The 15667-nt window shown below is 35.8% G+C and overlaps 1 protein-coding gene across 1 annotated transcript in view; it reads right to left on the bottom strand.

Moving 5' to 3' along the window:
* The window catches only part of LOC117394407 (brefeldin A-inhibited guanine nucleotide-exchange protein 1), a 74374-nt gene extending 59963 nt beyond the window's left edge, over nt 1-14411 (bottom strand). The window contains exon 1 of the mRNA XM_033992645.3: nt 13956-14411. Coding sequence (XP_033848536.3) covers nt 13956-14079 — 124 coding nt within the window. The 5' untranslated portion in view covers nt 14080-14411. The remainder of the gene's footprint in view (nt 1-13955) is intronic.
* Nucleotides 14412-15667: the final 1256 nt, after the last annotated feature.

The following is a 15667-nucleotide window of genomic DNA, read 5'->3' as shown; positions in this document are numbered from 1 at the left end:
TAGTATACACAGCAGAGTCTAAACAAGAAATGTAATACATTTAGTTCTAATGGCTCTAAAAGCAGAGAGATCAACTCGGTATGAATTGGTTTTTGAGGTTTTGAGGCTGAGGTTTACTGTTGTAAGAAAAGAAACATGAGATTTCAATTTCACTCCACAAATTTTGGGTACTTCTTTTGTACTGAGTGATTGATTAGAACTCCTGGGGGAGTAGACAACCATGAATGGAAGCTTCATTAGCAAAAGAACTCCAAAACAGGAATGACTACAGTATGCTTTGTAAAAAGGTAGTATTTCTTGGCAGACTTGGTAGTATGTCCGTTCATTTTTGTATCATTGATTTTGTGATCAGTAAAAGCAAATCATTTTTTTAAAATATTTTCTATAAAATTGCATAATGACAGTAAATCTACCAGAGAACTTATAGACAAATATAGCAACTAAAATGGCAGAGGAGGCACAGATTTTTTTTATTTATTTATTTATTTTTTATATTATGCTATGTGTGTTGTGAAAGATTTAATAATTTGGGAATATTTCAGGAACAGACTGGGATTTCCTCACAATCATAAGGAAGGTCTTACTGTAGGTATAGAGCAGAGGTTCCCAAACTGTGGTACGCGTACCCCCAGGGGTACGCGAGACGTGTTTAGGGGGTACGCGTGACAAATTGTGTAATGGCGAACATTTTTGTTTTGTTTTGGTTTGTTTTTTTTTTTTTGCATTTTCATAAGACTTGTCATATTCACACAAAACTTTAAAACGCATTGGAAATTCATTTTAATTTCTGCCGTGAAATGGAGAAACAAACAGAGCCATGCAAGACAATCTCGCAGCAGCGGGACACTTGGGATCAACGCTGTGGTGTGCTCGTTTATTGCAAACCTCCAAGAGGTAACAATGAGAACAAGGATACACAGGGACAGTGACGTACAGAACTCTCACCACCAATAACTGCACAACGCGAATTAAATGTATTATATTTATGACGTATGTTTTTAGTTTTTTATTAATTTAATTTTTTTGGTGCTTATTATGAGCTATTTTCGATTTTTATGTAAATCATTTTTTTCAGAGCTTTCGATTTTTATGTACTGTATGAAATTATTGTTTTCTGTTACTGTACTTTACAAAATGCTTGTTTTTTTCTGTCACAAAGTAGTAACTGTACAGTACCACACTTTGTACCTTCTTTCCTTTGTTGTCTTCCACAACGAAATCCTTGTGGTCACGGACACATTCTTCTGGGTTTTTTGTGTTTAGGCATTTTTTTTTACATTTCGCCACAATTTGCAATTCTGTTTTAAATCCTACGTATCTTAACTGTAATATAGCTTTAAATCCCGCGAACAAGCCTCCAGTCGAGAAAGTATTCCTAACTAATCAATACAAGTTAGGGAAAGGTAGTTTGTTTTTGTTTTTTATGTATTAGGTTTTTGAGTTATGTGAATTGAGTATATTTCCAGCGTTTTTCTGGTGTTCATTATACACAGATTTTTTTTTTTTGTAGTATCAGGGGTGTTTTATCGGTTAAACCCTAAAATCAGAAGCCGTAATTATATTATTATAGCCATTTATATTGTAAGTATGTTATTGTGTATAAATCTGTGTATCAAGAAAGCATATATTAAAAACAACATGCAAATATAAATCTGTATGCTAGGGGTACGCAGACAGTTGATAGGTCTGGAAGGGGGTACGCGGCAATCAAAAGTTTGGGAACCTCTGGTATAGAGAAATAGCACACACATATTGTACACACACACACACACACACACACACACACACAATATGATTTTGGACATCTCTACTGATTTCTATAGAAATACAATTCTTGTGTGACAAATTGAACCTTCTAATTTCTAAACCAGGGGTGCCCAATAATCATGGTCCTGGAGGGCCGATGTCCCTCCTGGCTTTTGTTGCAACTGTCCCCTAAATTACTTAATTGGACCAATCAAGCCCTTATTAGAAGCTTAATTGGTCCAATTAATCAATTTAGTGTACAGTTTGAACAAAAACCAGGAGGGCATCGGCCCTCCAGGACCAGGATTCGGCAACCCTGTTCTAAACCATACCAAACTGTTTAACTTTGCTAAACGCCTGACTCAGAGTAGACATTTGTTAATGACATTGTCACATGGAATATCAATGAGGCGCTTGTTGCTCTAAAACCATAAAGAAAACAAAGGGACAGCAAAATAGTTGGAATTTGTCCGTTTAAATATACTGGTGTGAATATGGTACAATACATGAAACTCCATCTACATTAAACATAGATCTCTACCATTTGTTCAGATACACCATGCATTATTAAGCTGCTTCATTTTGTCTGTAAGTTCAGCTCACATGGCAAGCAACATTTTTGTGTCACCAAGTGAAAGCACACAACATGTATTCAATCCAACAAAAAGGATACAAATCAGTGCAAGCACTGTAACAATCGCACTAGGCTACTGTACCTAAACGTTTACAAATGTTTGAATAAAACTGAGTGTTTATCAGATTATAGCCAAATGCAATACAACACATCTATAGTAGGCTAGAAGTGTTTGAAGTTCTTCAAAATCAAGGCAGTTGTGTTCACAATGGAGAGAATGACAGACATGATAAGGGCATAAGGGTCCCTAGTTTTTGAGTGAGGACTCTAAAAACTCTCTACCGGTGTCAGTACCATGGACAACATGTAAAATAGCATCACAAGACCATGCGTAGTTTCATCAAAGTCCTCCTAACATACAGTGCATCTTTTTGTACTCTTCTCCATGCAGTGCTACTGTAGTAGGAACTACTTTATGATGAAGATTAACTTCATTTTGTATTTTGTGTTGCCATTTTCTGAAAGAATAAGATCAAATAAACTCTGTCTAGGTCTTTGTTTCTTCTACGGCATCTCAGCAATATGTTCTTCTGTCTCAGCTGACCTCTGCATTCAGAACGAGGCACTGGTCAGTCACATTTTGAATACCTCCAACTTGCTTTCTAATAATCATTGGATGCCCACTTCTTACTTTTTTTATACAGCACGTGAATGACTCCATTAAAACCTACTTTAATCAAGCATCTGCACTTGGATGATTCTTAACTATATTAGGGTTGTGCAATTCATATCGCCCGATGCTCGAGGCAACAAGATTTACGTGAGGGAGAACAAGTTTTGCCATTATACTTTGCCTGTTGGACAAAAGAGTTTATATTTATTTTTCCTATGTTCGTTCTGTTGTAGAAAAATATGTATATTTCTAGACAATCTTTTAAATGTAAGGTATTATTTAGGTTTTTTGTAAATTAGCAAATATGTGATACTGCTTTCTTAATACATGAACCTGACATTTAAATGCAACAATCTAGTATTGTTTAAAAAAAAAATAAATAAAATAAAAAAAAATAATCAATAAGGTATTAGCGGATTAGAAAAAATCGTGTTGTGTAATTTATAAAATTAGTCTACTTTGTGGTCAAGCGTGTACTTGTTCGGATGTTTAAAAAAAAAAAAGTAGTTTACTGTTTAGAAGCATTTTAAGACAAACTTTCTCAGGCAAAATATCTAATGATTTGTTTTCTTTTGATTTTAGTTTACCATATTTAAACATTATTATATATATATATATATATATATATATATATATATATATATATATATATATATATATAGAGAGAGAGAGAGAGAGAGAGAGAGAGAGAGAGAGAGAGAGAGAGAGAGAGAGAGAGAGAGAGAGAGAGAGAGAGAGAGAGAGAGAGAGAGAGAGAGAGAGAGAGAGAGAGAGAGAGAGAGAGAGAGAGAGAGAGAGAGAGAGAGAGAGAGAGAGAGTTGTTTTTTTACTAGATTTAAACAGAAGCAACATTAGTTATTTATTGGACATGCACAATCCATCGATTTGTGAAACTACTAAAACATGAAGATTGACAAATATGTATAATGATAGAAATTAATTGTTTATATAGGAGAGTCTGTACAATATTATTTTAAAATAAAATACAGACTGTAAATCTCATGGCAATGTGTTTATGTGTTAATTAACTTATGTATATATTTTTCAGTGAGAGTAGTGCAGGGAAAGAATGTTGCCCTCAGGGTATGAAACCAGGATCACCCTGCTGTAGCAGTGTTCCAGTTAACCATCATGGGACAAGATGTTAGAAGAGGAAAAATAGCTGTAAAATTCTTCGGCACAATTTGAATGGGCCTAGTGTAAATAGTGTGTGCATTATGCGTGCAAAACATGCAGAGAAACTTGACAAGTTACATGTCCTTTAAAAACCTGGGGTTCAGCAGTTACAAAACTGAAAGAACATCAAGAAAAATCTGAATTCCACAAAGTAGCAGTTATAATGATTTTGTATCTGTGATGCAACAAACTAAAACACCTGTACATCAGGAGTTGGATTCAGCTTAGAGAAAGAGTGAAATAAAAACAGGCAGAAGCTATTTTTATGTTTAAATAACGACGGGGGAGGGTAAGTAGATTTTTCTAGCATTTTGTCCCTTTGACAAGAAGTTGTTTTCAAAAATTGCACACCCCTGCTGTATTCACGTACAGTAGGAGGTTCTGTCATTATCACTTCTTGACTGCAAAAGAGGTTTTTGTCTGGAAGAAAACAGATTAGGATGAAGCCAAGCAGAACTTATTTAAAATTTCAGCATGTCCACTATATGCAAACAAGACTGAAATTGATTAGGAATTATAGCTTGCACATATTCTTAGCTGTTTCATTTACTAGAGACCAGCTGTGCATGGCTTTCATAACCCCCAATATGACTCCCCAGGTGCTTTTACATTATGAACAGTATAGATAAACATGTCTTTCCTTTTTTTTCTGTGCTCAATCACTTCCCCAGTGTCATTAAGGGACCATCGTAGCTGTACGGTCTATGAAAAGCCAAGGCTCAAACACAAGAACACAAGAAGCAAGGTTAATTCCTTAACCTATTCCAGGTTGTGCATGCTCAATTGCATGACCCACACAGTTAAAATACAGAAAGTCACTGTACTACAATGGCTGAGTTGTTGGAAATACAGAACTGTACTACTGCTCGATTGTACAGTGCAAGCAAGAATCGTGATATAGAGCAGGATGGATGCAAATATTTTATGCAAAGGAGCTGGGTCAGTGATGAACTGTGCAACCAAACACTAAATGCAGAATTTGAACAATCTGTATCGACCATAAACAGTGCACAGGCAGTATGCATATCCTAGCCCTGTATTTAATGTAATATGCCTGTATTTAACGTACTTCCATTTTTTTTTTACTGTTTGTTTTTAATGTACTATGCCCTGTATTTAATGTATTATGCACTGTTCCTCACTATCTTGTAAAGCACTTTGTGATGGTGGTCCACTATGAAAGGTGCTATATAAAAATAAAGACTGATTGACTGATTGAAATAGGCCTAGTATTCATGATGATTTTTTATCAAGTATCAGCCCCTGTACTTCCATTGTGAAAGATCAAAATTATAAAACTAGACATTTAGGAGTCTTATTTCCATCTCTGTAATTTAAGTAATGTTTTAAACCAGTGAACATTTGCATACTTTTACTTCATACTGTAGCAGACTAGCCCCAATCCTCTGTATTAAAACCACCTTTCTGATATATTTAATTATAGTTTAAATTATTGGGATAAGTGCCAGAAATGGAAGCAATCCCTGTTACATTTGAATTTATTAAAAATATTTTTCCTTTACTATACAGTAAAGTAGCTTCCTGGACAGCTCCCAACAGGTAGTACAATTAATGACCTACAGACTCTGTTGAGATTTACTGTGTTTACAAAATTTCAATTACATTAAGTGGAAGCAGGATAAGTTCATGGCGGATTTGCAGTAGTAGGACCTGATTTCTGAACTTCCTGGCACCTGGCTATTTAAATAATATAGGCTAGATTAAGAAGGATACTGTAATTCTGAGCCCCAAGACAATCATTTTTTCTAAACATAAAAGAACATGACAACATTGTTTTATGGAATATATTGAAACTACACAAAATGCATCATCAGTCCAAAGCACCTTTGACATTTGTTATAGTCCAATTTCTGTGCTCTTGTGCATATTTTAGCCTTTTAGTCTTGTTCCTCTTTCTTAACAGAGGTATTCTTACTGCAACATATCCTTTAAGTCTTGATTTCAAGAGTGACCTTCGTACTGTTGATTTGATGGGCAACGACACCTGTGCCTTCTGCCAGTTCTGTTGTCAATTCAATGTGTGTCTTCTTTCTATTCCTTAAGGATATTATCTTCAAGTATTGCTCATCCTTGTTAGACAGCTTTTTGAGTCTTCCAGTCCTGGGCTTGTCAATTACAGATGATGTTTCTCTGTACTTGTTGATTATGCTTCGGATACCACACCTTGAAAATCAAGTGATGTGAGCTATTTCACTCAATGTTTTTCCTTCTTTATGCAAGTCAAGGTTGTTATAACAGTAGAAAACACTAGAGTTTCAGGCTTTGAGTAAATTGTTGATGCTCATAATGCATCAGAGTAGAAAAATGCAACATGCCTATGACTTTTACACAGCAGTAATTATATATATATATATATATATATATATATATATATATATATATATATATATATTAGCTCAAAGAGCCAGCTATATATATATATATATATATATATATATATATATATATATATATATATATATATATAGACATATATATATATATATATATATATATATATAGACATATATATATATATATATATATATGTCTATCTATCTATCTATCTATATCTATATCTATATCTATATCTATATATGTATATACATATATATATATATACAGTGCCTTGCGAAAGTATTCGGCCCCCTTGAACTTTGCGACCTTTTGCCACATTTCAGGCTTCAAACATAAAGATATGAAACTGTAATTTTTTGTGAAGAATCAACAACAAGTGGGACACAATCATGAAGTGGAACGAAATTTATTGGATATTTCAAACTTTTTTAACAAATAAAAAACTGAAAAATTGGGTGTGCAAAATTATTCAGCCCCTTTACTTTCAGTGCAGCAAACTCTCTCCAGAAGTTCAGTGAGGATCTCTGAATGATCCAATGTTGACCTAAATGACTAATGATGATAAATAGAATCCACCTGTGTGTAATCAAGTCTCCGTATAAATGCACCTGCACTGTGATAGTCTCAGAGGTCCGTTTAAAGCGCAGAGAGCATCATGAAGAACAAGGAACACACCAGGCAGGTCCGAGATACTGTTGTGGAGAAGTTTAAAGCCGGATTTGGATACAAAAAGATTTCCCAAGCTTTAAACATCCCAAGGAGCACTGTGCAAGCGATAATATTGAAATGGAAGGAGTATCAGACCACTGCAAATCTACCAAGACCTGGCCGTCCCTCTAAACTTTCAGCTCATACAAGGAGAAGACTGATCAGAGATGCAGCCAAGAGGCCCATGATCACTCTGGATGAACTGCAGAGATCTACAGCTGAGGTGGGAGACTCTGTCCATAGGACAACAATCAGTCGTATACTGCACAAATCTGGCCTTTATGGAAGAGTGGCAAGAAGAAAGCCATTTCTTAAAGATATCCATAAAAAGTGTCGTTTACAGTTTGCCACAAGCCACCTGGGAGACACACCAAACATGTGGAAGAAGGTGCTCTGGTCAGATGAAACCAAAATCGAACTTTTTGGCAACAATGCAAAACGTTATGTTTGGCGTAAAAGCAACACAGCTCATCACCCTGAACACACCATCCCCACTGTCAAACATGGTGGTGGCAGCATCATGGTTTGGGCCTGCTTTTCTTCAGCAGGGACAGGGAAGATGGTTAAAATTGATGGGAAGATGGATGGAGCCAAATACAGGACCATTCTGGAAGGAAACCTGATGGAGTCTGCAAAAGACCTGAGACTGGGACGGAGATTTGTCTTCCAACAAGACAATGATCCAAAACATAAAGCAAAATCTACAATGGAATGGTTCACAAATAAACATATCCAGGTGTTAGAATGGCCAAGTCAAAGTCCAGACCTGAATCCAATCGAGAATCTGTGGAAAGAACTGAAAACTGCTGTTCACAAATGCTCTCCATCCAACCTCACTGAGCTCGAGCTGTTTTGCAAGGAGGAATGGGCAAAAATTTCAGTCTCTCGATGTGCAAAACTGATAGAGACATACCCCAAGCGACTTACAGCTGTAATCGCAGCAAAAGGTGGCGCTACAAAGTATTAACTTAAGGGGGCTGAATAATTTTGCACGCCCAATTTTTCAGTTTTTTATTTGTTAAAAAAGTTTGAAATATCCAAGAAATTTCGTTCCACTTCATGATTGTGTCCCACTTCTTGTTGATTCTTCACAAAAAATTACAGTTTCATATCTTTATGTTTGAAGCCTGAAATGTGGCAAAAGGTCGCAAAGTTCAAGGGGGCCGAATACTTTCGCAAGGCACTGTATATATAGCTGTCTCTTTGAGCTAAAATATATATATATATATATATATATATATATATATATATATATATATATATATATATATATATATATATATATAGACACACACACAGAGCAAATAAGTCAATGCTATAGTAACTCTGCCTTCAATGTTTTCATTTTGGTGCTCAGAACACAAAAGGCACTAAATTCTAGAAGTTTTAGGGCTTGACTTGGCCCTAGTTGCCTATGTTATTTCTAGTATTACAGCACTATTACCAGTAATTTATACTAAAAATTGATGCAGCTTAACTTCTGATAAATATCCTCAGATGAATTCTTATTCAACCCTGTGTGTATACACATAGCCAGTCATTCAGAATTATTTCCCATAGAACAGAAATAGTATAGTAGGTCATTAAAACACTACTACAGTACATTAGAAAATTACTCTAAACCGGTTTTAAAACACAATAATTGTTCCAAAAATAAATTCCACACCCACTGAATAAAATGGATTAAGAACTCTCTGAATGACTGTCCTATGCTCATTCATTTTCATTGGATAAAAAAAATAAGATTTATAATTAAAGAGTACTGTGGATTTGTAAACCCTTTCTTTCTCCTTTGTGGGCCACTTGGCTTACAGTGCAACAGCATAATTATTATCCTGAAAATGCACAGCATACAAACTACTGTATGCAAATTGTCAAATTTGGTTTTCAAGTCAACAACCTTTTACCTAATAAACTTTATCCAACAGTAATGTCAGAGCTAGGCTCCAAATAATTTATGCACACATAGGCTGCGTTTACATGCACAAGTCATGACAGTTTTCCTCACGACCTGTTTGTCGTACTTTTCAGGAAATGTGTTGCTATGCAGTTCTGATTTAGGAAACAAAATCGTCAGCACCAATGCAGATTACTCAATTCACAGTCATTTAGGGGAGGGGATATTTAAATATCTGTGTCTGCTTACTAACTAGGAAAAGAACAACTCTGAATATCGTGAGGAAAGCTTAATAATGAATTCACGTGTTGCCGCGCACATTCTGAATTACGCCGCACATCTACTTGTTTGTCTGGTTACCTTTCCAACACACACACACAAAATTATATAAAATATAATTTCTACAAGTTTTACTACTTAGAATTTTTATTTGTGTGTGTGTGTGTGTGGAACATCTAAAAGTTACATTTCATTAACACTAGAAACGCCTTTTACAAAACATGGTTTTTATTTTGAATATAACCTACAATATTATTTTTTTTTATATAAGCCTGTTATCTCTACTGGACCTGGCAGCCATCAATTCCTTCGTTTTGTACAAGGTAGGAGAGATTTCATCTTGAAGCTAGCCACAGTGCTTCAGCAGAAACATTTCGATCAGAAAACTGCAAAGCTGCAGGCTGCAGCAGCTCAACCTGGATTCTGTGCTGCAAGTGACACACAGGCAAGATAAATCATTTGTTACTTTCGTTTTAGATTAAAAACTACTTTTGTTTTTAAAGTTTTGTATGTGCATATACATGTTTACACACTAGTTTCTTTTGAAATGTTATTATAGTTTTTCATTTTTTGAAGTAGTGCTTTACATGTGGTAAGTTAGAAAATAAACCCTTTTATGTTTAATTATTATTATTTTATTTCTTAGCAGATGCCCTTATCCAGGGCGACTTACAATTGTTACAATATCACATTATTTTTACACATTATTTGTATATACTAGGGGTGAGACCGAATAGTCGAACATATATATTGATTTTATTTTAAAGCCTGTACTGCTGATTAGCTCTCTATGTAGCGGTAATGAAGATTGACTGGAGGGTGGGATTTGTTAGTTCTTGTCTGTGATTGGCTAAACTAGAACGTACCTCGGCTAACGATGGCTTCCTCACAGAAAAGTTCTGCATAGAAATACTCTGACAAAGTAAATGAAAACACTGTTAAGTGTAAAATATGTGCAGTGCAATTAAACTACCACAAATCTACAACTGGTATGTTAACCCACCTAAAAACCAAACACACTTCTGTGACGCTAGCAACGACAGAAAAGGAAAGAGGACCGCAACAAACCGCCATTGCATCCTTTGCGGTGAGGCCTCGTCAGTGTGACAACGTACGTGCTGAAAAACATCAGCCCTTATTGCTAATATGGTGGCAAAGGACATGCTTCCCATAAGTTTTGTTGAAGGTGAGGGATTTCGGGAGTTGGTGAAATTTGTGGAACCTGAATACACAGTCCATGCACGAAAAACCCTGCACTAAAACAATTACCACTCGACTCGAAAAAAATGCATGCCGATTCAGCAGCGTCTGTCCGCAGAAACTTGTCAAAGGATGAGAAGGTGGTGATTACTACAGATGCGTGGACTGCACTGAATACCGAGTCGTACGTCATAATAACCTTCATTTCATCGAGGATTGGGAAATGAAAAACGTAGTTCTACAGACTCGCGCCACGCCGGAGAGGCATACAGCAGAGAATCTCGCAAATGTGTTAAACACCGCTGCAGACCATTCGGGTTTAAGGGGGAAATCACTGCCTGTGTTCACGACAATGCCAGCAACATCATCTTCGGAGTTTGTTGAATGGGACTCGAATTTGTGCTTTGCACACACTCTGCAGCTCACCTTCAACGATGGCTTTAAACTTGGTGCCATACATAATGTAGTCGGTGCGGCCAGTCGTTTTGTGTCACATTTTTATCACAGTGAAATAGCTACTCAGGCTCTGAAGTTGAAACAAAAACAACAAACTCTGCCTGAGCACCGTCTGCTGCAGTATTGCCGGACCTGATGGACATGCTGATTTTTTTAAACAAGAATAAGTGAACATGATAATAATAATGGACACTGCTAGCCTAACTATTCCTAAAGTTTTTGTTAGGATTTTTTTTTGCTTCCATGGAAGGCTAGTGCGTTAATGCCACTCAGGCCTTTTTGTTCATTCATTTATTTATTAATATTATTAAGCTAGCTACATACATAGCAAGCTATTGCCTATACAGGCTATTTATTTTTTATTCACTGGAACTCGAACGCACAGGTATGTTGCCGATTTGATTTAACGTAGACCGGTAGTCTATATGTTGTGTGTGGTTTGAAAACGTGGGAAAAGTAAATCGTTTAGTTGAGTGGATTGTATAAATTAGCTAGCTAGATAGTCTAATGCATTTTTTATTTCGCTGTTATGACTGGAAAACATTATTGCCACAAGGATGCTAATGTTAAGGTATTTGCCTCGCAGCTCACATTGCTAAACTATTATTGAATGAAAATTAAATTAATAATTGAATAAAAAATTATACAGGAGACGCCCATATTTTATAAGCAAGAGTTACTTTTTTTTTTTTTTTTTTTTTTTTTAATTGTCACAACCTTTATAGTTCATTTGAAATTGTAATTAACGGAAAAGCTTGTGACAATATCGGTAAAAAAAATAACACTTGCTTGCAAAATACGAGTCTCACACGAGAGTTGACAGGTATGCTTATGTTATTGCTGCTGTTATGGCATTTCTGTATGTTTCCTAATAGGAAGGTGTTTTTTTTACATAGCCTAATGTTTATTTAACAAAGTTGTTAAAGTTGTTGTGTTATCTAAGTATTTTAAAATAAAGTTCAGAATTTATTGCAATTGCAATAATTGTCACTTTGCATTATTTCGCATTTAATGTACGTCTCATTTTGAATGGGGGGGGACGACTATTCGATTAGTCGACCTCAACAGCTGTGGAATTATCGATAGTTAAAATATTTGTCGTGCACATCCCTAGTATATACAATTACCCATTTATACAGTTGGGTTTTTACTGGAGCAATCTAGGTAAAGTACCTTGCTCAAGGGTACAGCAGCAGTGTCCCCCACCTGGGATTGAACACACGACCCTCCAGTCAAGAGTCCAGGGCCCTAACCACTACTCCACACTGCTGACTAAGCCACAGTTAGATTTAAAAAAAAAAATAATAATCCTCACTCACCTTAAAGAAACGAATATGGTTTACATGTTTGCTCAATATGATTTCATACGAATTTTACAGGAACTGTCAATCTCTTACAATAAAAAAAATGCTTTCAAAGAAGTAGGTGACATATCAATGAACTGGATATTTTTGTATCACATTTTGTTATAATTTGATGTGCTTCCATACATTAGATATTTGTCAATTTTACTAAAGTTAATTATGGCACACAACTTATCTGAAAGGATGTTTTAATTTAAACATTAGTTTGTATTGCATACTACATCAATAATGTTACATTTGTCTTACATTTTATAGTAAAATAGTTTCCTCTCCATTCAGTTTGGTCAAATTAATTACAATCCTCATAAATCAACCAGCCAAAAAACATGACATCAAATGTTACCCACATTTCTGTTAAGTTTAAGTTATTCATTTTGTCTGTTTGTTGTTTTCAAAACAATGCAATTATAATCCCTCAATTTACAGCACTAACAAGTAAACACATGAATTTACAGCAACGTGACCGCTTTATTATATTATGCAAAACATGTTTGTACTTACTGTGCTGCCTTTACTACAGATGCAGTGCTTATAAAGCCTTCAAACTTGCAACTTCTTATTGATTTTCAGAACGATTAAAGCAACTTGCACAGGTAAAAATGGAAGATTAAAAAAAAAAACTGTATTAGTAATGCCAATTGCATTGTTATCTGAATCAACTATAGCCTTTTGGTCAAACGGTCTATTTGAGCCTATTTCAAAATTAGTTTCACTTCAGCTAAACATCCTCACATAATTACAGCGGTTGTCCTCTCCTCACACAGACTACTCGTTTTTCTTGTGACACCTGCTCCTTCCCCCATGGCAACCCCCACCGACTATACACCTTTTTCTGCAGTCATGCATTGTCATCACTGTTTCAATTTTTCCAACGGGCAAATGAAATATTTGACACACTGTAGTTTCTAAATAATTATGTTCAAATTTAAAGATCAGTCTCATGCATCGCATTTTTGTGTTTTTAAGCTGTTTGTATTACACCGGCTTCCAATCCTACACCCAACAAAAGATTTTAAAATCATGACACCCTTTCCTCCCGTCTTGATTTATTGGGGCATAAAACCTCATCTTGAATTTAAAACTTAGTAGATTTTTTTATATATATATTTGGACCATGGTAAATTTAAAAGTGTTGGCACTTAAAAAAAATCGGGTTTGTTTTTAATACTGCTTCCCTTTTTAATTTTCTTAATCTTGCCATTACCTTTGCAGAACGCCCACTCACATCATTTTTTTTATTTTGTCTCTCCAATGCTAAGAGAAGCCAGACAATAAATATTTAATAACTTGACCGGTCAGTTTTTTCCATTGACTAAGGTCCCGTTGGATGCATCATCAGAAATGAAAAAAAAAACCCAAAAACTTAATACTGCTTCTGTCCCATACCAATTCCTTAATTAATACCACTCATACACCGTAGCAAAGCAATCCTTAGCTATACTCCCATACAAAATGACAACTAGACGTCTGTCATGTCAAGCTAAATGTATCCCCATTTGTATATCTAATTGTAATTCTGCTTACCTAATGCCACTTCGCAGGCTTTGCGCAGCTGACAGTGGTGAGCCTTCTTCACCTCCTTGTCGGCTAAAATCTTCTCCAGAGCCCGGGTTAAAAACATATTTTTTGTCTTTTTCCCTTCATACATGACGCGTTGGACTGAGCTTGGGCGAGGAGTACCAATCCGGCGGGGGCAGGATTCGTCTTCAATCTAGCGTTCCTTTTAAACCGCGCAGACGTTCTGGGCCAAAAATGAAAACATAAATAAATATTGAAGGTGGGATGAATTTACACGGAAACCCTTCGCTTTTCCATTAGCAACCTTCCTGCGCCATGTTGGAAGGAAGCGACGTCACGTACGTCAAAACGGCCGCAATGAGTCAGGCAGTGCAGGGCAGGGGAGGGGAGGAGAAGAATAGAACGCACCGGTTACTGCAACTTCCTTATTCAGTTTCTAATCAGTCAGTGCGGAAAGGTGGGAGGATGACCAGCAAGTTTGTCATCAGAGATACTGCACTTCCTTATTCTAATCTCAAACTGAATGTCAGAGCTGGGTGTCGGGTTAAACCAGTGCAATGTGGGCCTGCAGACAGTAGAGGTGTACACACAGTTTTAAAATGGATTGCTCATCATTCGGTTTAATCCCATAGGAAATAATTGTATATGAACAGATTACATTTTATAGGAACACATTTTTATCAGCACGTACGAAAATATAATTTGTATTTTTTCCATGATCTATAAATGCTGCAAACTAGAAATGTTGAACAGTTAACATATGCCATATGAACATATACATTCTTTCATACATGGCCATTGTTTTTAAAAACATATATGCATATTGCACTTCGTTCATTGGTTTTGCTTACTAAGGTTGCATTGAAAAGAATGAGGGGAATACTGTTTCGATGGTAATGCGCAGCAATTTATGTTTATTCAATAAAGCAGAGGTTTGCCTTTTTTGTTTTGTTTTTACATTCTAGGAGAGGGTTTTAGGTCAGTCTGTACAGAATAAGAGCAGTCAGTTACTGCAATGCTTATTCATTTCAAATTGTCAGCACATGATTGAGCAGCCTCATCCCACGCTTCTTATATATTCTCCACTGTCACTGGGGGCACAGAGCAGGCTGTTACTGTAATGTTGCTTCTCTTAAGTTATTCAATAGTCAGCTAGGCTAGAGGACTGATTCTACATACAGTATAACACAGCCTCCTTGTTCATAGCTATGCATGGAGAAAAGCAGAGCCTGTTACTACCAGAGCGGCCAGCATTTCAAAAAGGAAAATAGTTTTATTGCAGTGGCACAGGCAAAATTGTGAATTGCAGGCTGCCTCAAATGATCATTTGTTTGCATCCAGAGGTATACCTTTAGATTTTGCTTTGAATATTTTATCATTGAGAAACAGATACAGCACTATTTCCTTTTGAGTACCCAGGACCACACATGTGGTCATGACACAGGTGTTCACAGAAGGAGATATAGGAAATAAATATTATTCTTTAGCTTAGTTAACAAGCCTTCCATATTCCATAGCAGCTAATGTCATTTAGTTTGACATTTATCACAGTGTGATAATTAACTGGCATAATTTTGTCATAAAATAATTATGTTTTTAACTAATCTTTTATGAATTATAATGTACAATGAATTCTCTCTATTAAAATATGATCACGTAAGGACTGTAAAATGGTCCTAAAGTAATTGTAGCTAACAAAATAATTCCATACAATTTCT

Source organism: Acipenser ruthenus, chromosome 3 (assembly GCF_902713425.1).
Source record: "Acipenser ruthenus chromosome 3, fAciRut3.2 maternal haplotype, whole genome shotgun sequence".
NCBI classification, from domain to species: domain Eukaryota; kingdom Metazoa; phylum Chordata; class Actinopteri; order Acipenseriformes; family Acipenseridae; genus Acipenser; species Acipenser ruthenus.
Note: the sequence above shows the minus strand (reverse complement) of the source record. Positions and strands in the feature narration are given on the sequence as shown.